Source organism: Scyliorhinus torazame, chromosome 29 (assembly GCF_047496885.1).
Source record: "Scyliorhinus torazame isolate Kashiwa2021f chromosome 29, sScyTor2.1, whole genome shotgun sequence".
In the NCBI taxonomy this organism is placed as follows: Eukaryota; Metazoa; Chordata; class Chondrichthyes; order Carcharhiniformes; family Scyliorhinidae; genus Scyliorhinus; species Scyliorhinus torazame.
In genome coordinates, this window is record NC_092735.1 from 11,473,043 (window position 1) to 11,500,689 (window position 27,647).

The 27,647-nt window shown below is 53.5% G+C and overlaps 1 protein-coding gene across 1 annotated transcript; it reads left to right on the plus strand.

Annotated features, from left to right (window-relative positions):
- The first annotated feature begins 1,415 nt into the window (after positions 1-1,415).
- On the plus strand, positions 1,416-27,647 carry mcm5 (minichromosome maintenance complex component 5). The gene is given in 19 exon segments (XM_072492069.1): positions 1,416-1,689; positions 3,419-3,456; positions 3,459-3,544; positions 4,347-4,475; positions 5,919-6,091; positions 6,899-6,903; positions 7,434-7,584; positions 8,140-8,303; positions 9,245-9,419; positions 17,317-17,428; positions 18,301-18,444; positions 18,589-18,654; positions 19,237-19,413; positions 20,096-20,208; positions 21,578-21,692; positions 21,694-21,707; positions 22,647-22,789; positions 24,701-24,828; positions 27,303-27,647. Coding segments are annotated over 19 exon segments (2,214 nt in total). The 5' UTR covers positions 1,416-1,510; the 3' UTR covers positions 27,405-27,647.

The following is a 27,647-nucleotide window of genomic DNA, read 5'->3' on the forward strand; positions in this document are numbered from 1 at the left end:
TCTTTTCCCGCACCCTCCATGCCTCCGAAATTCGGCACTTCTCTGTCGAAAAGGAGGCCCAAGCCAACGTAGAAGTTGTGCGGAATTGGAGGCATTACCTGGCCGGCAGGAGATTCACTCTCCTCACTGACCAATTGTCGGTTGCCTTCATGTTTAATAATACACAGCGGAGCAAGATCAAAAATGATAAAATCTTAAGGTGGAGGATCGAGCTCTCCACCTACAATTACGAGATTTTGTATCGTCCCGGTAAGCTCAACGAGCCCCCCGATGCCCTATCCCGAGGTACATGTGCCAGCGCACAAGTGGACCGACTCCGGGCCCTACACGATGGTCTCTGTCAGCCAGGTTCTTTCACTTCATAAAGGCCTGCAACCTGCCCTACTCCATTGCAGAGGTCAGGGCTGTCACCAGAGACTGCCAGGTCTGCGCGGAGTGCAAACCGCACTTCTACAGGCCAGACCGAGCACACCTGGTGAAGGCCTCCCGTCCCGTTGAACGCCTCAGCATGGACTTCAAAGGACTCCTCCCCTCCACCGTCCGAAACATGTACTTCCTGAACGTGGTCGATGAATACTCCAGATTCCCCTTCGCCATCCCATGCCCCGCCCGATATGACGTCTGCCACGGTCATTAAAGCACTCAACACCATCTTCGCCCTGTTCGGTTTCCCCGCTTACGTCCACAGCGACCAGGGATCCTCCTTTATGAGTGATGAGCTGCGTCAGTTCCTGCTCAGCAAGGGCATTGCCTCGAGCAGGGCGACCAGCTACAACCCCTGGGGAAACGGGCAGGTGGAGAGGGAGATGGGACGGTCTGGAAGGCCGTCCTGCTGGCCCTGCGGTCTAAAATCTTCCGGTCTCCCCTAGGCAGGAGGTCCTCCCCGACGCGCTCCACTCCATCCGATCGCTACTCTGCACTGCGACTAATGAAACCCCCCATGAACGTCTCCTTGCCTTCCCTATGAAGTCCACCTCCGGGCTTTCACTCCCAACGTGGCTGGCAGCTCCAGGACCTGTCCTCCTCCGCAAACACGTGCGGCTCCACAAGGCGGACCCATTGATCGAAAGGGTACAGCTGCTGCCTGCAAACCCGCAGTACGCCTGGCGTACCCCGACGGCCGCCAGGACACAGTCTCCCTCAGGGACCTGGCACCAGCTGGATCCCCTTCCCTTCCCTTCTTTCCTTCTCCCCTCCCCTCCGATTGCCTCGGTTGTGGGTGAACAGGTTCCCAACGGGGCAACACAGGTACAAAGGGCCGAGTGGTCTCCCTGCACTCTCACTTCCGGCCTGGCCCAGCGATTTCGCGCCAAACATTGGGCAGTGGGCGGGACCCGGGGCGGGGGCGACCAATAGGAGCGGAGTGGGCGGGACACGGGGGTCGGGAACGGCCAATAGGAGCGGAGTGGGCGGAGCAACATTTTGGCGCCAAAGGTCGGGAGGAGAGGAAAACAGAGAGAGACCGTCCCGGATTTCCATCACCGCCGCCCCCCCCCCCTCACTCACGGCCATGTCGGGCTTCGATGACCCCGGTGTGTTTTTCAGCGACAGTTTCGGACCCGAGCCCCCCGGAGATTCGGGGCAGCTCCGCCGCTCCCACATCCAGAAGCGGCTGCGCGATTTCCTCCGCCAATACCGCGTGGGCAGCGACCGCACCGGCTTCACCTTCAATACAGGTCGGCCCGGGAGGTGGGGTGTAGGTGGGGAGGGTGTAGGCGGTGGGAGATGTGTGGTGTGGTGTTGGGGGGGGTGGGGAGATGTTGTGTGGGTGGGGAGATGTGTGTGGGGGGGGGGGGTTGGGAGATGTGTGTGTGGGGGGGGGGGTTGGGAGATGTGTGTGTGTGGTGGGGGGGGGGTGGGGAGGTGTGTGTGTGGTGGGGGGGGGTGGGGAGATGTGTGTGTGGTGGGGGGGGTGGGGAGATGTGTGTGTGGTGGGGGGGGTGGGGAGATGTGTGTGTGGTGGGGGGGGTGGGGAGATGTGTGTGTGGTGGGGGGGGGGTGGGGAGATGTGTGTGTGGTGGGGGGGGGTGGGGAGATGTGTGTGTGTGGTGGGGGGGGTGGGGAGATGTGTGTGTGGTGGGGGGGGGGTGGGGAGATGTGTGTGTGGTGGGGGGGGGGTGGGGAGATGTGTGTGTGGTGGGGGGGGGTGGGGAGATGTGTGTGTGGTGGGGGGGGTGGGGAGATGTGTGTGTGGTGGGGGGGGGTGGGGAGATGTGTGTGTGGTGGGGGGGGGTGGGAGATGTGTGTGTGGTGGGGGGGGTGGGGAGATGTGTGTGTGGTGGGGGGGGGGTGGGGAGATGTGTGTGTGGTGGGGGGGGGGGTGGGAGATGTGTGTGTGGTGGGGGGGGGTGGGGAGATGTGTGTGTGGTGGGGGGGGGTGGGGAGATGTGTGTGTGGTGGGGGGGGTGGGGAGATGTGTGTGTGGTGGGGGGGGGTGGGAGATGTGTGTGTGGTGGGGGGGGGTGGGAGATGTGTGTGTGGTGGGGGGGGGGTGGGAGATGTGTGTGTGGTGGGGGGGGTGGGGAATGTGTGTGTGGTGGGGGGGGGGGGTGGGGAGATGTGTGTGTGGGGGGGGGGGGGGAGTGTGTGTGTGGTGGGGGGGGGTGGGGGATGTGTGTGTGGTGGGGGGGGGGGGTGATGTGTGTGTGGGGGGGGGGGTTGGGGGATGGTGTGTGGGGGGGGGGGGTGGGGAGATGTGTGTGTGGTGGGGGGGGTGGGGAGATGTGTGTGTGGTGGGGGGGGGGGGGGTGATGTGTGTGTGGTGGGGGGGGGGTGGGGTGTTGTGTGTGGTGGGGGGGGGTGGGGTGATGTGTGTGTGGTGGGGGGGGGTGGGGAGATGTGTGGTGTGGTGGGGGGGGTGGGGATGTGTGTGGGGGGGGGGGGGGGGGGTGTGTGTGTGGTGGGGGGGGGTGGGGGATGTGTGTGGGTGGGGGGGGGGTGGGAGATGTGTGTGGTGGTGGGGGGGGGGGGGGTGTGTGTGTGGGGGGGGGTGGGGAGGTGTGTGTGTGGGTGGGGGGGGTGGGGAGATGTGTGTGTGGTGGGGGGGGTGGGGAGATGTGTGTGTGGTGGGGGGGGTAGGAGGGGGTGGGGAGATGTGTGTGTGGTGGGGGGTAGGAGGTGGGGAGATGTGTGTGGGGGGATTAGGTAGGGGGTTAGAGAAATCTTGGAGGGAGGGGTGTGCAAGTATGGAGGGGGCTGCGGAGTTGGGGGCAAATTCACTTTGAAAAGTTTAGTTGGCTGAAACGCACTTTGGGAGATTCTGAGGCTGTGAACAGTGTGGGAAATGCTGGTTTGTTTTGCTCTTTTCCACCTGACGTTTCCCAAGCCCTCTGGGGAAAGGATATTGCTGTGTCCTGCTCTGACTGTAGCCTCCAGCTTGCTGCTGTTCTGGATTTAACTCTTTGTTGTCTCTGCCTAGGGATGAGCTCAAACGTCATTACAACCTGGCTGAATACTGGATGAGGTGTCGCTGGAGGATCTGAGCAGTTTCGATGAGGATTTGGCCGACCACCTACTCAAGCAGCCCTCCGAGCACCTGCCTCTGGTAAGGACCCAGCGCAGTGTCCCCTGCACAGGACAGGAGCCGGGGGAGAGCACAGGAAACCACGTCTACACTGGGTAGGACCACTGACCAGGGCTGGTAGGGAGCCATTTGCCTCAGTACCACTGATGGGCAAGATGATGTTGGATTTTCCTGGCATATTTTGATGTTCGTAGCTCATTGTTTTTTTTTTTTAAAAAAAAGGCCTCCTCATGTTGACTTGGTTGCCAATTTGGTCACGAGAAGGGCAGCACCAGTGGTTAGCACTGCTCTGGGTCACTGTCTGTGTGGAGTTTGCACATTCTCCCCATGTCTGCATGGGTTTCACCCCCACAATCCAAAATATGTGCAGGTTAGGTGGAATGGCCACGCTAAATTGTCCCTTAATTGGGAAAAAAAAATAATTGGGTACTCTAAATGTAAAAAAAAAACTAGGTCACTAGAAATAGTTTCCCTCATTTCCTCTTGCAACATTTCAGAAGTTTGAACATCTTTATCCTTAATCGTCTCAAGCCTTCAGGAGGGAAATCCCGGTCTCCTTGTTTTCACTCTTATCTTTGCCCCCATTATAGTCCCAAAATGGTGTTTTAAAATTTCTTGTGAGGGGTGCAAGTGCAAGGACCTGGTTCTCTTGTATGTGTTGAATTGGTTAATTAGCACCGTGAGTGTGGTTCCAACAGATGAGTGTGTGGCATCGGTACGGTGTGATAATGCCTATTAGCAACCACCTACTTTAATCGGGGAGGTCTCGGGGCGACGTCTACCGCTGTTGTTACATTATTGTCCTCTTCCTGTTTCCCCGCAGCTGGAGGAGGCAGCGCGGGAGGTGGCAGACGAGGTGACCCGCCCGCGGCCGGCTGGTGAGGAGACACTCCAGGAGATCCAGGTCATGCTGTGCTCGGATGCCAACTGTGCCAATATCCGTAGCTTGAAGGTAGGGAGTTTGGGGGGAGTGGGGGGTTGGAATTGTGCTGGTGGCAAGGGCGCCTCAGGTGGAGGTAGGCCGCAGGTGCCCCCGCTAGCTGACAGTGTGAGGATAGATAGGAAAGAAGAGCGTGCAGAGTCTACAAAGGAATATCGAGTGGGGGGGGGGAAATTGGCAAATGGCGTGTAACGGAAAAATGTGAGGTTGTCCACTTTGGCAGGAAGAATAGAAAAGCAGAATGTCAAACTGAAAGAAACTAGTGCAGAGGCAGCTGAGTGTCCTCGTTCATGAATCATTTATGCATTGAAGTTTTAAAGTCCTCGTAATCTTTGCCTAGTGAAACAGGAAGAATAAGGTGTCCGTCGTATTTGAAAATCACCCCATTGACATTGTTGTCATCACCCCGGATGAGATTATCGGACTCTCTGCACGCTTCTTTATCACAAAACGGTGGTATGCAGGCACAGCAAGTAATGGAATGTTGGCCTTTATTGCGAGGGCGATGGAGTAAAAAGTCTTGCTGCAACTGCAGGACATTGGTGAGATCGCACCTAGATCCCTGGGTACAGTTTTGATCGTCTTCCTTGAGGAGCGTTATACCAATATTGGAAGCAGTTCAGAGAAGGTTCACTAGACTGATCCCTGCGATGAAGGGGTTGTCTTAGAAGGGATTATCTCAAGAGTGGGCTGCCGGGATCTCTACCATCGAGAAGGACAAGTGCATCAGATACCTGGGAACCCCACCACTCACCGTCCTGACTTGGAAATATATTGGCTGTTCCTTCACTGTCTCTGGTCAAAATCCTGGAACTCCCTCCCTGACCGCACGGTGAGTCTACCTGCATCACAGGGATCAAGAAGACAGGTCTCCACCTCCAGGGCGATTAGGGAATGGGCAGTAAATGCTGGCCTAGCCAGCAATGCCCACATCATGTGAATTAACTTTTTAAAAAGCTATATATGGGGTGGCGCAGTGGGTTAGCCCTGCTGCCTCGCGGGGCCAAGGACCCAGGTTCGATCCCGGCCCCGGGTCACTGTTCGTGTGAAGTTTGCACATTCTCCCCGCGTCTGCGTGGGTTTCACCCCCACAACCCAAAGATGTGCAGGGTAGGTGGATTGGTCTCGCTAAATTGCCCCTTAATTGGAAAAAATGAGTTCGGTACTCTACATTTAAAAAAAAAAAAATGGAATCAAAGTTTCACTCGCTGGGAACTTTAGCTTCAAGGAGCAAGACCGCGAACGGGTCTGAATTGGAACCCCCCATCCATACAGGTCTTTATACACGCAACGTGGGCGTTGGGCCACAGTGTCTTGAAATGGTAGGGTCACAATCCAGGCAGATCACTGGCTCGAGCTTTGCAAACCGTTTGTTTAGTATTTTTAAAGCGGGTTTTATGGCTTGCCCGGCGCTGCCGGCACAGTTTGATTCGCTTTTTTTCCCTTCTCTCTCAGTCGGACCAGATGTCTCGGTTGGTGAAGATCCCGGGCATCGTCATCTCTGCGAGTTCCGTGCGTGCCAAAGCCACCCGAATCGCCATAGAATGTCGGGGCTGCCGTAACGTCATGAGCAACATTGCTGTCCGTCCTGGGCTGGAAGGATACACCCTCCCGCGCAAATGCAACACGTAAGCCCCGTGCCGTTAACCGCTGTGTTGGGGTTTGGTGAGCCAGCATCATGTGGCATTGTGACTAATCTTGGCACCTGCAGAACATTTGTTTCCTTCCGGACCCTATTTTCTGCTGCACCTGTTGGAGCCAGTGGGTGCAACAGAAAACAAGGCTGAGCGGGAAGCCATATCCATGAGTAAAATATCCGATCCTTCCGTTCCTGAGCTGTGCTGTTTGTTCCTCTGTTTTGTCACATATTGAGCTACATATTGGGTGTCACAGAGTTAGTGCTGCCGCCTCGCAGCACGGGACAAAGAAATTAAATACACTACTCTGACTGTGTGGAGTTTGCGCGTTCTCCCCGTGTCTGCGTGGGTTTCCTCCCACCGTCCAAAGATGGTGCAGGTTGGGTGGATTGGCCACGCTAAATTGCCCGTTCGAGTCCAAAATGTTTATTGAAGGTTAGGCGGTGTAACTGGGTTATGGGGATAGAGTGGATTGAGGTGGGTGCTCTTTCGGAGGGCTGGTGCAGACTGCTCTGTCGGGTTCTGTGATTCTACAGTTATCCTAAGTGGGTTGCCTTATTTACAGCTATGGTGGACATAGCAGAATTAGGCCGCTCGGCCCATCGAGTCTGCTCTGCCATTCAATCATAGCTGATATTTTTTCATTCGCCGTCTCCCCATAACCCCTGATCCCCCAAGAACCTACCTATCTTAAAGACCCTCTATGATTTGACCTCCACAGCCTTCTGCGGCGATTCGGGGGGCCCTGGGTGGTCTGCCCTGTTTTGTTTTAAATGTTAGAGGATTGGGTGGACGCAGAGATGGTGACGCTTTTTACTACTGTTCCACCTGGATTTTAAAAACGTCCTGAGGGTGGGTGTATCTGTCGTGTTATTCTACCTCTGGATCGTGTGCTGCTTGGCTCTCTCGACTAACTGCATCCAGCACATAGGGAGACATCACCGGGTTGTCGATGGCTCTTGTTGCTTTGTGGGAGCTTGTTGTGCGTAAATTGGCTGCCGCATTTCCTGCAGCAGTGACCAAAAATATTGGCGGTGGGCCCAGAGGTCTTGAAAGGCGCTATCAAAATGAAGCCCGTTCTTCTTTATTAACGGATTTATGGAGCCCAGAATGGCAGAGACCATATTGGGCATCCAAGCAACAGGTCAGTGTTGTGGTGGAGGGGGCGCCATTAACCATTAACCCTTGGGGGTGGAGGTTTGTGGGGGGGAGAGGGGGTCGGAGGAATTGCCAAGTTGTCTTTGAGGCAGAGGACTGTGAGCGGAGCTGCCCTGTGTCCTGAATGAGGGAGGAAATGATGGGTGACGGCAGCTTTGTCTATTACAGGGAGCAGGGCCGGACGTCCCAAAATGCCCCATTGACCCGTATTTCATCATCCCGGACAAGTGCAAGTGCGTGGATTTCCAAACCCTGAAACTCCAGGAGTCTCCCGATGCCGTGCCACACGGGGAGATGCCCCGGCACATGCAGGTGTTCTGTGACAGGTACGGAGGTGGGGTGCGCTGGGGGAGGGGTGGAGGTGGCTTCGGTCATCGGGGTACTGCCGCTCGGAGGGGCTATTGGCAACAGAACCTTCTGTGAGCCCAGTGGCTGGAGCTTGCGACTGGTTACTACCGATGATTGGGCAGGGATCGGTGGGTGTCGGTTACTGCCCCGTGTGGGGGCTGTGCTGCAGAGATCAACTGGATTTATATCTCTACTAATTCCTTAACAGGAACGAGAGCGGAGAAAACAGTTACTGAGCTAGTAATCTGAGTAACCGTTCAGTGAATCCCACGGCGATTCTAGTTAGACTCTCGCGCCCTTTGATCTTCTTTGAAAAACCTTCCTTATGGTTGCTGGGGTGGGTGGGGGGGGTAATCGGGGACTTTTCTTGGACTATGATACCTTCCATGGTGCAACAGGTTGTCGGTGTTGGCGGGTCTGGGTTTGTACGGAGAGCTGATGGGGCGAGTGCGGAATTGATGGTCAAAGTGGCTCCCGCTGATCCCTGAGCTCTACCGTCTGTCTCACGGGGAGTGGTCTGCTCTCTTCCGCAGGTACCTGTGCGACAAGGTCGTCCCCGGAAACCGGGTCACCATCATGGGCATCTACTCCATCAAGAAGGCTGGCACGGGCCGCAGCAAAGGCCGGGACCGAGTGGGGGTGGGAATACGCGGCTCCTACATCCGAGTGGTTGGAATCCAGGTGGACACCGAGGGGGACAGGTACGTTCTCCTCCCTTGGGCCTTCCTTTCTCAATAATGCGGTAGCCTGTGCCGAGGGGCAGCGCTCCTGTGGAGCCATTGACTGCGTTCAAGCTCAGTCCTCCAGCTAGCAAGAACCCCGTAAAATGCACAGTGAACTCCCAACCGCACGTGCGTAATCGCATGTCGGCTGAGCTCGGTGGGTAGAACTCTTGCGCCCGGGTCCCGTTCCAAAGACTCGCCCACGTTATCTGGTTGACAGTGCAGTGCTGAGTGTGTGCTGCGCTGTCAGAGGTGCCGTCTTTTGGTTGTGAGGTTAATCAATAGGCTTCGTCGGATCCCCTAGGCGGATGTGGGAGATCTGATGCCCGCTATTTCGCAGCGGAGCAAGGGTGGCATCCCTAGTGCCCTGGCCAACATTTATCCCTCGATTAGCATCACAAAAGCCGATCATCTGATCATTATCATGTAGCGGTTTGTGAGAGCTTGCTGTGTTTATTGCCTGCTGCTTTTCCTGAACTCTGGGTCATTCTGAGGTCTTGAAATGCCAGTCTTTTGTTCATGTCTTATTGTTCCCATACTGCATTAATAGTGAAGTTTTAGACACTTGCTTCATATTTTGTGTCAGTGGATCGTGTGGGGATGGCCCCAGGAATGCTAATTCCGATTTGCCCCTTGAATTGCCTGGTATCCACGGAGACGACTGCAGCTGACCTCTGCCCTCTAAGGGGGGGTGGGGTTAGTTCAGTCTGCGTGGATCCTGAGCTCTGGTGTGGGATCTTCCTGTTCTTTGTGGAGTCCGACCTGATCTAATTGGCAACTCGACCAAGGTTGGGTGTTAATCTATTTTGGGGGACGGGGAGAGTTCCAGTGTGAAGGCCGCAGCTTACTTGGCGGTGGTCTGATCTGGAGTGGTCTCCATGGCAACGGGGCCCTTTTCTAACGGAATCTTTGACCTCAGGACACGGCCTGCCTGGGACGACGGCCCCACAGGATGAGGAGGACTTCCGCCAGCTGGCTGCCATGCCCAACATCTACGAGACGGTCGCCAAGAGCATCGCTCCCTCCATCTATGGCAGTTCGGATATCAAGAAGGCTATTGGCTGTTTGTTGTTTGGGGGCTCCAGGAAGCGGTGAGTGTCTCAGGAAATCCCCGGATATATGGAGTGGGTGGGAGCGTGGAGTCCAAGCCCAAGAGGACGGAGCAGTGGCACAGCAGTTAGCGCTGCTGCCTCACAGCTCCAGGGATCCGGGTTCGATTCCAGCCTCGGGTAGCTGCGTGTGGAGTTTGCACCTTCTCCCTGTGCCTGTGTGGTGTTTCCTCCGGGTGCTCTGGTTTCCTCCCACAGTCCAAAGACGTGCAGGTTAGGTGGATTGGCCATGATAAATTGCCCTTAGTGACCAAAAGGTTAGGAGGGGTTATTAGGTTACGGGTATAGGGTGGAAGTGAGGGCTTAAGTGGGTCGGTGCAGACTCGATGGGCCAAATGGTCTCCTTCTGCACTGTATTGAGAGGGAGAGAGTGGGCCTGCTCAATCTGTTGATAGTTGTCACCTCTGTGTTCTGGTATCATAAGACATAGGAGCAGAATTCGGCCACTCGGCCTTTCAATCATGGCTGTTGTTTTTTCTTATCCCCATTCTCCTGCCTTCTCCCCATATCCCCTTATTAATCAAGAACCTATCTGTTTTTTAAAAAATATGTATTTTATTAATTTTTCAAACAAAATTTTTTCCATTTTTACAACTCAACAAGGGATTATACATTAACTGGTAAATAACATTATTTAAATAATATAGTAAACTTACAACAAAAACTAAAAAGAAAAACAAATATCAAAAACACAGAATAGTGCTCCTCTTTCCTCCCCCCCCCCCCCGGGTTGCTGCTGCTGTCATTTCTATCTTTTCATTATCGTTCCGTGAGATAGTCAAGGAACGGTTGCCACCACCTGGAGAACCCCTGAGCCGATCCCCTCAACGCAAATTTTATTCGTTCCAATCTTATGAACCCTGCCATGTCGTTTATCCAGGCCTCCATGCCTGGGGGTTTCGCTTCCTTCCACATGAGTAGAATCCTACGCCGGGCTACTAGGGACGCAAAGGCCAAAATATCGGCCTCTTTCGCCTCCTGCACTCCCGGCTCTTCTGCAACCCCAAATATAGCTAACCCCCAGCCTGGCTTGACCCGGGCCTTCACCACCTTTGAAATTACCTTGCCACCCCCCCCCCCAGAACTCGTGCAGTGCCGGACACGACCAGAACATGTGTGTGTGGTTCGCTGAGCTTCCCGAGCACCTCCCACACCTGTCCTCCACCCCGAAAAACCTGCTCAGTCTTGCTCCCGTCATATGTGCTCTATGTAGAACCTTAAATTGAATCAGGCTAAGCCTGGCACACGAGGACGAGGAATTTACCCTACTTGGGGCATCCGCCCATAGCCCCTCCTCAATCTCTTCCCCCAGCTCTTCTTCCCATTTTCCCTTCAGCTCCTCTATCATCGCCTCCCCCTCGTCCCTCATCTCCCAGTATATTTCGGACACTTTGCCCTCTCCAACCCATGCCCCCGAAATCACTCTATCTTGGATCCCCTGCGTCGGGAGCTACGGAAATTCCCTCAACTGTTGCCTCGTAAATGCCCTCACTTGCATATATCGGAAGGCGTCCCTGGGGGCAACTTATATTTTTCTTCTAGCGCTCCCAGACTTGCAAACGTCCCGTCTATAAACCGGTCCCTCAGCTTCCTAATTCCTGCTCGTTGCCAACACTGGAACCCCCCATCCATCCTCCCTGGGACAAACCTGTGGTTATTCCTTATCGGGGACCCCACCGAGGCACCCGTCACTCCCCTGTGTCGCCTCCACTGCCCCCCAGATCCTCAAGGTTGCCACCGCCACTGGGTTTGTGGTGTACCTTTTCGGGGAGAACGGCAGCGGCGCCGTCACCAGCGCTTTTAGGCTCGCTCCCTTACAGGACGCCATCTCCAGCTGCTTCCACGCTGCTCCCTCTTCCTCCCTTATCCACTTACAGACCATCGACACATTGGCGGCCCAATAGTAGTCGCTCAAACTCGGCAGCGCCAGTCCCCCTCTGTCCCTACTGCGCTGCAGGAAACCCCTCTTTACTCTCGGGGTCTTTCATGCCCACACACAGCTCGTAATGCTCCTGTCTTTTTTTTTAAAAGGCCTTTGTGATCAGAATGGGGAGGCACTGAAACATGAAAATAAACGTCGGGAGGACCACCATTTTAACTGCCTGCACTCTGCCCGCCAGTGACAGCGGCACCATATCCCACCTCTTAAAGTACTCCTCCATCTGCTCACCAGTCGCGTCAGGTTAAGTCTATGCAGGGTTCCCCAGTTCCTGGCCACCTGGATCCCCAGTCGGAAGTTCCTTACCACTCTCCTCAGCGGCAGAGCATCTATCCCCCTACCCTGTTCCCCGGGGTGCATTACAAAAAGCTCGCTCTTCCCCATATTTAGTTTGTATCCCGAGAACTCTCCAAACTTCCTAAGTTCCTGAGGACATTAACAGTGCGGTAGATAATGGGGAGCCAATGGATGTGGTATATCTGGATTTCCAGAAAGCCTTTGACAAGGTGCCACACAAAAGGTTGTTGCATAAGATAAAGATGCATGGCATTAAGGGTAAAGTAGTAGCATGGATAGAGGATTGGTTAATTAATAGAAAGCAAAGAGTGGGGATTAATGGGTGTTTCTCTGGTTGGCAATCAGTAGCTAGTGGTGTCCCTCAGGGATCAGTGTTGGGCCCACAACTGTTCACAATTTACATAGATGATTTGGAGTTGAGGACCAAGGGCAATGTGTCCAAGTTTGCAGACGACACTAAGATAAGTGGTAAAGCAAAAAGTGCAGAGGATACTGGAAGTCTGCAGAGGGATTTGGATAGGCTAAGTGAATGGGCTAGGGTCTGGCAGATGGAATACAATGTTGACAAATGTGAGGTTATCCATTTTGGTAGGAATAACAGCAAAAGGGATTATTATTTAAATGATAAAATATTAAAACATGCTGCTGCGCAGAGAGACCCGGGTGTGCTAGTGCATGAGTCGCAAAAGGTTGGTTTTCAGGTGCAACAGGTGATTAAGAAGGCAAATGGAATTTTGTCCTTCATTGCTAGAGGGATGGAGTTTAAGACTAGGGAGGTTCTGCTGCAATTGTATAAGGTGTTAGTGAGGCCACACCTGGAGTATTGTGGTCAGTTTTGGTCTCCTTACTTGAGAAAGGACGTACTAGCACTGGAGGGTGTGCAGAGGAGATTCACTAGGTTAATCCCAGAGCTGAAGGGGTTGGATTACGAGGAGAGGTTGAGTAGACTGGGACTGTACTCGTTGGAATTTAGAAGGATGAGGGTGGATCTTATAGAAACATATAAGATTATGAAGGGAATGGATAGGATAGATGCGGGCAGGTTGTTTCCCACTGGCGGGTGAAAGCAGAACTAGGGGGCATAGCCTCAAAATAAGGGGAAGTAGATTTAGGACTGAGTTTAGGAGGAACTTCTTCACCCAAAGGGTTGTGAACCTATGGAATTCCTTGCCCAGTGAAGCAGTAGAGGCTCCTTCATTAAATGTTTTTAAGATAAAGATAGTTTTTTGAAGAATAAAGGGATTAAGGGTTATGGTGTTCGGGCCTGAAAGTGGAGCTGAGTCCAGAAAAGATCAGCCATGATCTCATTGAATGGTGGAGCAGGCTCGAGGGGCCAGATGGCCGACTCCTGCTCCTTGTTCTTATGTTCATATCTGCATTACCTCTGCCATCCCTCTACCGGGTCTGCAACGTAAAACAGTAGATCATCTGCGTAGAGCGACACTCGGTGCTCCTCTCCCCCTCTAAGCACCCCCCTCCACTTCTTAGAATCCCTCAGCGCTATGGCCAGTGGTTCAATTGCCAACGCGAACAGTAACGGGGACAGGGGACACCCTTGTCTTGTACCCCTATGTAGCCGAAAATACCCCGATCTTTGCCGGTTTGTGACTACGCTTGCCATCGGGGCCCCATATAAGAGTCTGACCCATCTAATAAACCCCTCACCGACCCCAAACCTCTTCAGCACCTCCCACAGATAGTCCCACTCCACCCTATCGAATGCATTCTCTGCATCCATCGCTGCCACTATCTCTGCCTCCCCCTCCGGTGGGGGCGTCATCATCACCCCAGCAACCTTCGTACATTAACATTCAGTTGTCTCCCCCTTTACAAACCCTGTCTGATCGTCATGCACCACCCCTGGGACGCAATCCTCTATCCTTGTCGCCAGCAGTTTGGCATCTACATTTAGGAGTGAGATAGGCCTGTATGACCCGCATTGCAGCGGGTCTTTATCTCATTTCAGGATTAGCGATATCGTCGCCTCCGACATTGTCGGGGGTAGCATCCCCCTTTCCTTAGCCTCATTAAAGGTTCTCGCCAAAAGCGGGGCCAACAGATCCATATACTTCCTGTAGAATTCCACTGGAAACCCGTCTGGTCCCGGGGCCTTCCCTGCCTGCATGTTCCCCAGTCCTTTAATCACCTCATCCACCTCGATTGGCGCCCCAGACCTGCCACCTCCTGCCCCTTCACCTTCGGGAACCTTAGCTGGTCCAGAAAGTGTAGCATTCCTTCTTTTCCCCCCGGGGGATGGGACTTATATAGCCTCTCATAAAAGGTCTTGAACACCTCGTTCACTTTCCCTGCTCTGCTCCATATTTCCCGTTTCGTCCCTAACTCCCCCGATCTCTCTCGCCGCCATCCTCTTCCGAAGTCGGTGGACCAACTGCCGGCTCGCCTTTTCCCCATACTCTTATTGCATCCCCTGTGCCTTCCTCCACTGTGCCTCTGCCTTTCCCGTGGTCAGCAGGTCAAACTCTGTCTGTAGTCTTCGTCTTTCCCTGTATAGCCCTTCGTCTGGGGCCTCCGCATATTTTTTATCCACCCCCACTAATCTCTCTCTTTCTTTGCCCTCTTGTTTCCCCTTGTGGGCTCCAATGGAGATCAGCTCTCCTCTAACCACCACCTTCAACGCTTCCCATACTTCCCCCACCTGAACCTCCCCATCGTCGTTGACCTCCAGGTATTGCTGAATACACCCCCTCACCCTTCTGCAGACCCCCTCGTCCGCCAGTAGTCCCATATCTAGTCGCCAGAGTGGGCGCTGCTCCCTTTCCTCTCCTAGTTCCAAATCCACCCAATGCGGGGCGTGGTCTGAAACGGCTATGGCCGAGTACTCCGTTCCTGCCACTTTCGGGATCAGTGCCCTTCCCAAAACGAAAAAGTCTATCCGGAAGTATACCGTACGGACGTGGGAGAAGAAAGAGAACCCTTTAGCCATCGGCCTGGCGAATCTCCACGGATCCACTCCCCCCATTTGTTCCATAAATCCCTTAAGCACCTTGGCCGCTGCCGGCCTTCTCCCGGTCCTGGATCTGGACCGGTCTAGCCCTGGATCCAGCACTGTGTTAAAATCCCCCCCCCCCCCCCATTACCAAATTTCCCACCTCCAGGTCCGGGATACGTCCCAGCATTCGCTTCATAAATCCCGCGTCATCCCAGTTCGGGGCATATACATTCACCAGCACAACCGCCTCTCCCTGCAGTCTGCCACTCGCCATCACATATCTGCCCCCACTGTCCACCACTATATTCTTCGCCTCGAATGCTACAACGTTTCCCCACCAATATTGCCACCCCTCTGTTTTTCGCGTCCAACCCTGAGTGGAATACCTGTCCCACCCATCCTTTTCTTAGTCTAACCTGATCCGCCACCTTCAGGTGCGTCTCCTGGAGCATGACTACGTCCGCCTTCAGTCTCTAAGTGCGCAAACACCCGTGCCCTCTTAATCGGCCCATTTAAGCCTCTCACATTCCACGTGATCAGCCGGATTGGGGGGCCATCCCCCCCCCCCCCCCCCCGTCGACTAACCATCCCCTTTTTTAGGCCATCTCCTCATCCAGGTCCCGCGCACACCGTCCGTCCCCCAGGCAGCGCCTTCCCGCCCCGATCACCTCATCTCTTTCCAGCTCCCCCTTGCACTCAGCAGCAGCAACCCAGTTAATCCCCATCCCATCCCCCTCTAGCTTGGTTACTCCCCCCATATTGCTTCCGGAAGTCAGCTAACTGGCTGACCTCGGCTTCCCCCGTTCACTCTTTGACCTCCCTGCGTGTGGGGCTCCCTTCCTTCCTGCGCCCGTTTTCCCGCTATAATTTCCATAGCGCGGGGAAAATACCCGTGCTTTCCTCTCGGCCCCGCCCCCTATGGCGCAGTTCCCTCATTCCCCTTCCCTGTCCCTTTTCCCACCGGCACCCACATTTCTTCGTGTCTCCCCCCCATCGGGGGGAGAGAAATTCTCCGTCCAACATTGCTGTACAATAGCCCTCCCCTTTCCCCACTTTACATTTCTGTACCACCACCTCGCTGCTTCTCTCCAAACATCAAACTCTCAAGTCTAGTCCAGTTTCTCTTCTTGGATGAATGTCCATGCCTCCTCCGCCGTCTCGAAGTAGTGGTGCTTGCCCTGATGCGTGACCCACAATCGCGCCGGCTGCAGCATCCCAAATGTTATTCTCTTCCTATGGAGCACCGCCTTGGCCCGGTTAAAGCTCGCCACCTCCGCACTCCAGCCCTGATACACACTTATCACCGCATTCTCCCATTAGCTACTCCGTGCCTTCTTAGCCCAGCTCAGGACCATCTCTCTGTCCCTGTAGCGATGGAACTTCACCACTATTGCTCTTGGTGTTTCGCCTGCCTTTGGTCTTCTCACGAGGACCCGGTACGCTCCCTCCACTTCCAGGGGGCCCGTTGGGGCCTCGGCTCCCATTAGTGTGTGGAGCATCGTGCTCACATAAGCCCCAACATCAGCTCCCTCTGCCCCTTCGGGGAGACCTAGAATCCATAGGTTTTTCCTCCTCGAGCTGTTCTCCAGGGCTTCCATCCTTTCTATGCACCTCTTGTGTAGTGCCTCGTGTGTCTCCGTTTTTACCACCAGGCCCTGTATCTCATCTTCATTCTTGGCTGCCTTTGCCTTCACTCCACGGAGCTCCATCGCCTGGACCTTTTGTGTTTCCTTCAGTCCCTCGATTGCCAGTAGCATCGGCGCCAGCACCTCTTTCTTGAGCTCCTCTACACATCGTCGGAGAAACTCCTGCTGGTCTGGGCCCCGCTCCATCCGCCGCCATCTTGCTTCTCTCTTTTCTCTGCCGCTGCTCCAAAGGATCCTTCGCAATCTGGCCACTACCGCCGCTCCTTTCCATACACACCTGGGGGGACTCCTTCCTTCGTCACCGCACACTGGGTTAGGACGGAAAAAAATTCCGTTGGGGCTCCCGATAAGAGCCCAAAAGTCCGTTACAACGAGAGCTGCCGAAACTTGCGGCTTAGCAGTGCATCACCGCAACCGGAAGTCTATCTGTCTCTGTTTTAAAGACACTCAGTGATTTGCCCTCCACAGCCTTCTGTGGGAGTTCCACAGATTCACCACCCTCTGGCTGAAGAAATTCCTTCTCATCTAGAGGCTGATTTAACACGGGGCCAAAGAGCTGGCTTTTAAAGCAGACCCAGGTAGGCCAGCAGCGCAGGTTCAATTCCCGTACCAGCCTCCCCGAATAGGCGCCGGATTGTGGCGACTAGGGGCTTTTCACAGTAACTTCATTTGAAGCCTACTTGTGACAGTAAGCGATTTTCATTTAATTTCATCTCTGTTTTAAAGGCTCGTTTCTTTAGTCTGAGATTGTGTCTTCTGCTTCTAGTTTTTCCTACAAGTGGAAACATCCACTCTATCCAGGCCTCGCAGTATCCTGTCAGTTTCAAAGAGATCTCCCCTCACCCCAACGAGTACAGACCCAGAGTCCTCAACCGTTCCTCATACGACTAGCTCTTCATTCTAGGGGTCATTCTTGTGAACCTCCTCTTGACCATCACCCTTCTAAAGCTCTTCTTGCACCTTCTGCACTGCCCCATCTTGTGATGTAACGACTAGGGTGGCACATGTTGCTGGGTGTCTAACCCGCCTTTGCTTTGGCTCTTCTAGCCTGCCAGACGGACTGACACGGAGAGGCGACATTAACCTGCTGATGCTCGGTGACCCAGGGACAGCCAAATCGCAGCTGCTGAAGTTTGTGGAGAGATGTTCGCCCATCGGGGTGAGTAAGGGTAACCGAAAACAGAAAATACCGGACAGTCTCAGCAGGTCTGACAGCGTCTGTGGAGAGAGAAGGGAAATAACGTTTGGCGTCTGGGTGATTCTTTGTCATCCAGTAAGTAAGGGACACCGTGGGGAGGGCTGCTGATTGATTGGACCGTTTGTTTGCCCCTTGAAGCTGTGTGGTAATGCTGTCCGCTGGTGCTGAGTGCGGACAAACCTCCCCGTTAAATCAGTGACGGCCCTTTGAAAACACCACGCGCCTAGGAAACTGAAGAGCAAGAGAAGTTTGCAAGGTGCTGGTTAAATACAAATCTTCTTGTACTTTCTAGTGGCAATGTTCACAGTGTCATGTAGGGTGCTCCATACACTGGGCACTGTGTCCCATGCCTACACGGGGTTTGTCCCACTTGCCAACTTTTACTGCGCCTACTCCATCCATGCCCAGGTTGACTGAAGCGAGCGTCCATTCTGAGCCACGGCAGACGCTAACTTGGCCCCGGTTAAGGTCCTGGACTAATCGCATTGATCCTTTCTCCTACGGGCACCATGAGGCCTACTATTACAGGCCTTTGACCTTTGGCTGCCCTATGGTGGTGTTCCTGAACCTGTGATCCCGGAGTTCATGGGGAATGGAATTTAATGAGATTGAAAGCTGTTGGGTTGTCCTGCAAACTCTTGGTCCTTCGAGCAGCTTGCCGGGTCTGGCCTAGGTGTGCCTCCGGTCCCTCGCATCACATTTGCCCCTGGGCCGGACAATTGCTCTGGCTTTGCCTGCATGCCAAGGCTGGGGGTGGGAGGGTGATGGTGCCTGTCCTCTGGCGGTTCCCCTGCTGATGGGTGCAAATTGTTTTATTTGTTCCGCTTGTGCAGGTGTACACCTCCGGGAAGGGGAGCAGTGCGGCCGGACTTACCGCTTCCGTCATGCGGGATCCATCCTCCCGGAATTTCATCATGGAGGGGGGAGCCATGGTTCTGGCCGACGGGGGTGTCGTCTGCATTGATGAGTTTGACAAGGTACAAACGAGGGCGAGCTGGCTGAGGCGTGAGGGATCCGAGTCCTGCTCTTGGGATTGAGAGAACTAGTCCACGTGGACTCAAAACAACTTTGTCCCATTTGTCCCAATGCCTTGCTGACTCTAACCTGCTCCGTCTCTTCAGATGCGTGAGGATGATAGGGTGGCGATCCATGAAGCTATGGAGCAGCAGACCATCTCCATTGCCAAGGTGAGGGGGTGGCGTCGGATTGGGGGGGGGGGGGGGGGGGGGGGGCGGTGGAGGGTGGATTTTGCGCTCATCCCTGGCTCAAATGTCGGGGAGAATTTTGCAGTGTGGAACAAGCTGTTCTGAAGAGGCCAGAAAAGATATTTGATTCCAGAGGCGAGATTGGGAGGATCGTGTTGGTGTCTAGAGTGTAGGGAACGTGGAGACTATCCCAGGGGGAAGGAAAGGATGCAGCGACTGGTTGGGCTAGTTCCAGACTTGATGGTCTGAGTTCCCCCTGTGTGGTTACCATTCTATATATAATTCTATTAACAGAAGACGGGATTAATGAGTGGGGGGTATGGAGAGAGGTGAGATTATTATTAATTTGAGTGGATTCCTCTGGACTTGATTGGTCAAATGGCCTTTCAGGTACCTTCAGCTTAATGAAGGCCCCGGCGAGGAGGGTTGCCGTTGGCCACGGCGAGGGCGGTTGCCCCGGCGAAGGGGTTGCTATTGGCCCTGACGAGGGTTGTACCCGGTGTGGGGTTGCTTGGTATGTCCGGGACTTGGGGAATTGACCGGAATATGTTCTTCTTGGCACAGGCTGGGATCACGACCACCTTGAATTCCCGTTGCTCGGTCCTGGCCGCAGCAAACTCGGTCTTCGGGCGCTGGGATGACACGAAAGGAGAGGAGAACATTGACTTCATGCCGACCATCCTGTCGCGATTTGACATGATCTTCATTGTGAAGGACGAGCATAATGAAGAGCGGGACATGGTGAGGAGACGGGGGTGGCGTCCTAAGCGGGCTGGGGGCGGGGAACTGCCCGTGTTCCCTGTAATGTTGAGGACAGGCTGGGTTGCAGTGGCCGAAGTCGCCTGATTCCAATCCCGTCTGTCCCAGAAATCGGCACTTGGAATCCTGGTGTTTATGCTCTTGGCTTCACCTGGGCAGTTCTGTGATGAATCCAGGATGCTGATCATAGAGTTTACAGTGCAGAAGAAGGCCATTTGTTATTAGTGTCATGAGTAGGCTTACATTAACACTGCAGTGAAGTTACTGTGAAAAGCCCTCTGGTCGCCACACTCCGGCTCCTGTGCGGAGAATTCCGAATGTCCAATTCATCTAACAGCACTTCTTTCGGGGCACCAGGAGGAAACCCACGCAGGCGCGGGGAGAATGCACAGACAATGACCCAAGCCGGGAAATGAACCTGGGACCCAGGAGCTGTGAAGCAACTGTGCTAACCACTATGCAAGTCAACATATGGTGGCCTTGCCAACGATGCCCACATCCCATGAACGATACATTTTAAAAAGGGATTCACTGGCCGTGTAATCGGTGTCAGTGTTGCCCACAGCCTGTGTGAATTGTGCCCCTGTTGAAATCCCCGTACCATCTTGGTGTTCAATCCCTCCTGGTTTTATCGAGGTTGATTCTTTGTCTTTCTCTGTCGCAGATTCTGGCCAAACACGTCATGAACGTGCACCTCAGCGCATTGACCCAGACCCACGCGGTCGAGGGGGAGATTGACCTCGGCAAGCTCAAGAAATACATCTCGTACTGTCGCACGTGAGTGAAGGGGGAAGGGGGGGGGGGGGGGGGGGGGGGGTGTCCTGCGGATTGGATTTTAGGGGTGGGTGCATGGGTGATTTGATTGATAGAACAGTACAGCCCTCGATGTTGTGCCGAGCCTTGTCCGATTGATGCCTCGCACTGGACCGGGGTAGTGGCTGTCTGGTAATATCACTGGACTGTAGTCCAGCGACGCAGGGGATTAACACTGAAGATATTTTTTTACTTTTACTAAAAAAAAATAGGGCAGCACAAGTGAAATGAAATGAAAATCGCTTATGGTCACAAGTAGGCTTCAAATTAAGTTACTGTTCACATTTCGGCGCCTGTTCGGGGAGGCTGTTACGGGAATCGAACCGTGCTGCTGTCAAAGCCAGCGATTTAGCCCTGTGCTGAACAGCCCCTGTGCTAAACAACCCACAAGTGGATAGCACTGTGGCTTCACAACGCCAGGGTCCCAGGTTCAATTCCCCGCTGGGTCACTGTCTGTGCGGTGTCTGCACTTTTCCCCCCCCGTGTCTGCGTGGGTTTCCTCCGGGTGCTCCGGTTTCCTCCCACAGTCCAAAGATGTGCAGGTTAGGTGGATTGGCCATGCTAAATTGCCCTTAGTGTCCAAAAAAAAAAGGTTAGGAGGGGTTATTGCGTTATGGGGATAGGGTGACAGTTGGGGCTTAAGTGGGTCGGTGCAGACTCGATGGGCCAAATGGCCTCCTTCTGCACTGTATGTTCTATATTGCAGATGTTGAAAATCTGAAATAAAAAAGCAAAAAATGCTAGAAAACCTCAGGAGATCCGGCAGCATCTGTGGAGAGAGAAACTGAATTAACCCGAGAGTCCAATATGACTTCTTCGGAAGGGAAGTGGAGTAGAAATGTGATCTGTTTGATGCTTTTGATTAATGAGAGGTGCGGATGGAGCAAAATAAAGAGGTACGGAATAGATGGGAGGGCAGGAGCGATGTGGGCAAGTAAATCTGCTGCCCTTACCCGGTGTGGTCGAGATGTGACTCTAGATGTGGTTGCCTCTTAACTGTCCTCTGAAATGGCCTAACGAGGCACTCTGGTCAAAGGCAGTTGGGGTTGGGCAATAACTGCAGGCCCAGCCAATGGCACTCGCATCCCATAAAAACAAAAGCCTCTGGTTTGAGCCTCATCTGTGGAGTACCAGAGTGACGGGTGGGATCTGTGTTGCACCTTGCAGTGGAATAGCCAGGCAGTGCCCAGGGATTTTGGGGGAGGGGCTGAAAGCTTATGTCTGTGTCCTTAACCCTGGACTTGGACTCCAGAGTGACATGGGTGTTGCGATCGGGGGCTGTGTTTCTTTGTGTTTTCCCATGTTTTAATACCTCCTGGGTTTTCTCCCACAGGAAGTGTGGGCCCAGACTGGCTGCGGAGGCTGCAGAGAAGCTGAAGAACCGCTACATCCTGATGCGGTGTGGAGCTCGGGAACACGAACGTGAGAGTGATCGGACCAACAGCATCCCCCATCACAGTCAGGTTAATATCTCTATCTGTGTCTCATTTTTATTTTTAGCACCAGTTCCTGTGCCCAAACCATAACTATATATCTCTCGCTCCCTCACTCTCTCTGGCTCCCACTCTCTCTCGCTCGCTCAACTCTCTCTCTCGCTCCCTCTCTCTCTCTCGCTCCCTCTCTCTCTCATCGCTCCCTCTCTCTCTCTCGCTCCCTCTCTCTCTCTCTCGCCTTCCCACTCTCTCTCTCGCTCCCTCTCTCTCTCTCGCTCCCTCTCTCTCTCTCGCTCCCCTCTCTCTCTCTCGCTCCCTCTCTCTCTCTCGCTCCCTCTCTCTCTCTCGCTCCCTCTCTCTCTCTCGCTCCCTCTCTCTCTCTCGCTCCCTCTCTCTCTCTCGCTCCCTCTCTCTCTCTCGCTCCCTCTCTCTCTCTCGCTCCCTCTCTCTCTCTCGCTCCCTCTCTCTCTCTCGCTCCCTCCTCTCTCTCTCTCGCTCTCCTCTCTCTCTCTCGCTCCCTCTCTCTCTCTCGCTCCCTCTCTCTCTCTCGCTCCCTCTCTCTCCTCGCTCCCTCTCTCTCTCTCGCTCCCTCTCTCTCTCTCGCTCCCTCTCTCTCTCTCGCTCCCTCTCTCTCTCTCGCTCCCTCTCTCTCTCTCGCTCCCTCTCTCTCTCTCTCTCTCGCTCCCTCTCTCTCTCTCTCTCGCTCCCTCTCTCTCTCTCTCTCTCGCTCCCTCTCTCTCTCTCTCTCGCTCCCTCTCTCTCTCTCTCTCGCTCCCTCTCTCTCTCTCTCTCGCTCCCTCTCTCTCTCTCTCTCGCTCCCTCTCCCTCTCTCTCTCGCTCCCTCTCCCTCTCCCTCTCTCTCGCTCCCTCTCTCTCTCTCTCTCTCTCGCTCCCTCTCTCTCTCTCTCTCTCTCGCGCTCTCTCGCGCTCCCGCTCTCTCTCGCTCCCTCCCGCTCCCACCCTTCACAGGCAGTTGGAGGCTGTTATTCGGATCTCTGAATCACTAGCCAAGATGAAGCTTCAACCATTCGCCACGGAGCGCGATGTGGAAGAGGCCCTGCGACTTTTCCAGGTGTCCACATTGGATGCGGCACTGTCAGGAAGTCTGGCCGGTGAGTGTGCGGGTTTCTGCCTTGGGGGCCGGGGGGGGGTAACGAAAGATACAAACACAAATGTAAACATAATTTGGTGCGTAACACACCCCTTCATCTCCCACTGTTCCAGCCTAAGCTAGACAAAGAATAGCCTAACTCCCCCTTACTTCCTAACCCCCCCCCTCTTATTGAATCTGCTCACAGTTTTGTTTTCCCCCGAAGTCGATAAACGGCTGCCACATCCGAATGAACCCTAACATTGATCCTCGCAGGGCGAACTTAATTTTCTCAGGCCTGAGAAACCCAGCCATGTCGCTAACCCACACCCCCGAATTCGGGGGCTTCCAGTCCCCCCTCGATAGTAAGATCCGCCTCCGGGCTACCAAGGAGGCAAAGGCCAAAACGTCAGCCTCTCTCGCCCCCTTGGCTACCAAATCTTCCGACACTCCAAAAATTGCCACCTCTGGACTTGGCGCCACCCCTGTTTTTAGCACCGTGGACATGACCTCCGCAAATCCCTGACAGAATCCCCTGAGCTTCGGACATGCCCAAAACATGGGGACATGATTTGCGGGCCCTCCTGCACACCTCACACACCTGTCCTCCACCCCAAAAAAACATGCTCATCTGGGCTACTGTCATCTGTTCCCGGTGAACCACCTTGAATTGTATCTGGCTGAGCCTGCGCAAGATGACAACATGTTGACAGTACTCCGTACTCCCACAGACCTGCCTCTAACTCCTTTCCCAACTCATCCTACCATTTATGCTTCAGCTCACCTATTTGGATTTCCTCCCACTCCATAAGTTCTTTATAGATTTCCGATACCTTCCCCATCCCCATTCTAGAAACTACCTTGTCCTGTATCCCCTGCAGCGGTAGAAGCGGAAAGGTCAAAATCTGCCGTTGCACAAAAACCCTCGCCTGCAGATGCCGAAACCCATTCCCTCCTGGCAATTCAAACTCCACCTCCAGATCCTCCAAACAGGGAAAGCTCCCATCAATAAACAGGTCCCCCAGCCCCTCAATCCCTGCTCTCTGCCACCTCCGAACCCCCTCATCCATCCTCGCCAGTACAAACCGGTGATTACCACAAACTGGAGCCCACACCGACGCTCCCTCCACTCCCATTTGCTTCCGCCACTGCCCCCGAAACTCTCAGGGCCGCCACTACCACTGGGCTTGTGGAATACCGGGCCGGTGAGAACGGCAGAGGAGCCTTTACCAATGCCCCCAAACCTGTGCCCTTACATGAGACTACCTCCACCTGCTCCCACACTGACCCCTCCCCCACTACCCACTTCCGTTTTACTCGCCCACACAAACCCAGAGATCACTATTCACCTGCTTAAAAAAGGCCTTTGGTATAAAAATAGGCACTGGAAAACAAACAAAAATCTCGAGAGAACTGTCATTTTTACGGTCTGTACCCTCCCCGCCAGTGACGACGGGAGCATGTCCCACCTCCGAAGGTCCTCCATCTGTTCAACTAACCGGGCCAGATTTAATTCGTGTAGCTGCTCCCATCCCCGTGCCACCTGAATACCAAAGTAGCGAAAACTCCCTCCCACCACTTTAAACGGCAACTCCCCAGTCTCCTCTCCTGCCCCCTCGCCTGGATCACAAAAATCTCGCTCTTACCCATATTCAATTTGTACCCCGAGAACCGGCCAAATTCCCCCAAGATCTGCATAAGCTCCATCACTGAGGTTTTGCAGGGAAGGTTACAACCTGTCCCACCCCTGGATGGGAGAATGAGGCTCACAGACCGTGACAGTAAGCGGCTGGGATTAATTTGGTCAGGGGAGTGCCAGTGGTGGAAGGGGCTGGGGGTGGGGCCTGAATGTGGCTGGGGGTGGGGCCCCGCAGTGGGTGGCCAGGGCCTGTGCTCTGGGCTGACTGACCCCGGATTGCCCCGTCTCTCCTAGGTGCGGAAGGCTTCACCACGGCGGAGGATCATGAGATGTTGGCTCGGGTCGAGAAGCAGATGAAGCGCCGCTTCGCCATTGGGTCCCAGGTCTCCGAGCACAGCATCGTCCAGGACTTCCTCAAGCAGGTGGGTGCCCGTCCAGGACTTCCTCAAGCAAGTTGGGCCGACTGGCCTCCTGACTAAAACACTCCAGCCAGGCTCACGGTGACATATGGTTTGTGTCTGTGCCACTCAGCCACAGCAGACTTTACACTGCATCGAGCAAACCCTGCTTGTTTGTACCAGGACTTGCTGCTCCCTGTGGACATGTAGCCCTGGGTTGGGAATTGGTGTTTCCCAGGAGGTGAAGGGAGGATTTTAAACGGTTATGGTATGTGGTTCCTGCTGTTTTCACGTCGGAAAGCCATTCCCCTCCGATTCCAGGGAACCGAGATTCCATTGAAAATCAAATTGGATTCAGTCCTGCTGGAGTGACGCAAAGCATGTTAAAAATGCAGTGCCTTCTGTGGTGGTTGCGTAATGAAACTGAATGGAGATGGTGGTCATATCACCGGACTGGGCCAACACTCGGGGGTCATGGGTTCAAATCCTGGGCTATTATCTGGCGGAATTCAAATTCAAACAAAATCTGGAATACAAAGCTTGTCTCAATAATGGTGACCCCAAAACTATTGATTGTTGTACAAACCCATCTGGTTCACTAATGTCCCTTTAGGGAAGGAAATCTGTCCTTACCCGGTCTGGCCTACATGTGACTCCAGACCCAAAGCAATGTGGTTTAGTCTCCAACAGTGAAGGGAAATACCAAGCAATGCGGAGGATCATTGTGAACCAGAAATTACAAGTTGCCCCCAAATCTGTTATACTCAATAAAAATGCTCTGGGGACGTTTCATTGGCAATTACTTGGTTGCAGTCTGAGTATTATGCCCAGTTCTGGTTGCTACACTTTTTAGGAAGGATATGAGAGGGTTCTTGAAAGGGTGCAGAGAAGATTTACCTGAATGGCTCCTGGGCTGGAGGTAGTTTCAGCTACAAGATTAGGTCAGAAAAGCTGGGCTTTGTATTCCTTGGGGGTGAGATTGAGGAAACATTTGATAAGAGGCGTATAAAATTTGACAGGTTTGGATAAGATTGCCAAAGAAAGGTCCCCATTAGCCGATGAGGATAGACTATTCTGTGAATGTTTTGATGGGAATAGTGTCATGGGCCAGGGTTTCGAAAACTCCAAAGTATATCATGGAGTTCACCTGACCCACGACTTTTAATAGATTTTGATCATGTGAGCACAAGGGTCCACTCTCCAGGTGTGATGCAACAGAGACCGTAAGTATTTTAAAAACGGAACAATGTTTATTCTATGAACCCAGTTAACATTTTATAAACATACAGTAAACATCTTATCAACTACCAACACATGTAACCCCACAGATACAATGCTCTTTTGGTGACCCTTAATATCTTTCCTAGCAACATCTATAAGTTCAACCCTTTTTAACAAAGACAGCAGGTTTAAATTCTCTCAGAATTTGATATTACTTTGAAATCATCAAGTGAGCTGAAGACATTCTTTAGCTAGTAGAGAGAGCGATCCGAACATCTTCTTGCTTTGAATACAGCTCTCCAACACTGAAATTGAAACCAAAAACAGCCACAAAGCAGCTTTACAGCTCAAAACAAAAGTAAAAGACAGAAAGAGTGCCCAGCTCCACCCACACACAGACATCACTGCAGCTATTTGATAAACACCCATTTCGTAAAGGTACATCCACATGACAATAGAGAGGGCCAAGGAGATTTAACAGGGGTGTTTGGTTTATGAATAGGAGGAGCTACAGCTGGTGACTAAAATGTGTCCTGCTGTAAAAAATAGATCCTAACAAAGTTTTTCACCTTGCACTCCTGACCCGCTGCACAAGGCAAACAATGGGAACAACAATTTATATTTCTCAAGAGAGTGGGCAAGTGGACTCCGGTAGTGATGTTCTCTTGGCTCGTTCCTCATGGCGAGGCCTTCAGCAATCAGTCGGCCTGCCTGATTTGAATTTGAAAGAAAGGCGTGGCGGTGCTCACTGCTGCATTCTCCGTGGCAACACCATTACCAATCAGCACTCTTCACATGCAGTATAAATTGTTGTTCCCTTTCCTGGTGGTTTATCCTGTGTGCAAGACCGATAGCATGTGGCTTTAATTCTTCGGCAGTAACCATTTAACGTCAAAGCTGTGACAGCAGTTTAGAATTCACTCCACTCTGAACTGCTTGACGAAAGGTGGTTTGGATGCTTTCCTTCTCTTCTCTTTCCCCCCCCCGGATGTTCGGTTGGGAGCAGAGATTGTTGCAGCTGTTCTGGGAAATTGGAGAAATATTGCGATTGGGAAGGTTAGGGGTGCAAATGGGGAGAGAGCAAGGCAGTGGGATTATTTTGTGATTAAGGCCGGGCTATGGGGGAAGAGTGGGGTAATGGGATTGGTGCGGGTGCAGGCATGTCGGGCTGAATGGCCACCTGTGCTGTCACTCCTCCCCCTGCTGGTTCTGTGTTTCACTCTCGAGTGTCTCCCTTCAACCTGCTTTTGTTTCTAATTCCCCCGCCCACACTGCAGAAATATCCAGAACACGCCATCTACAAGGTCCTGCAGCTGATGAAGCGGCGGGGCGAGATCCAGCATCGAATGCAACGCAAAGTCCTCTACCGCATCAAGTAATGGCGGCCGTGGGGGTGAGGCAGGGGCCTGTGGAGCCGTCCCGCTACGTCCAGTCCCGTCTGTGAGCCTGGCTGCTGTACCAGAGAGGTTACCATGGTAATGTGGCAATTGGTCATCAGGAGGCTGCAGGTGGACACGTGTCTGTACAATGACATTTTTGTCCTGTTTTTAGTAATTGAATCTTGATGAACGAAGTCGTGTCTGCTCTTTTTATTCCTCAATAAAGTTGTGTGCTAGAAATGA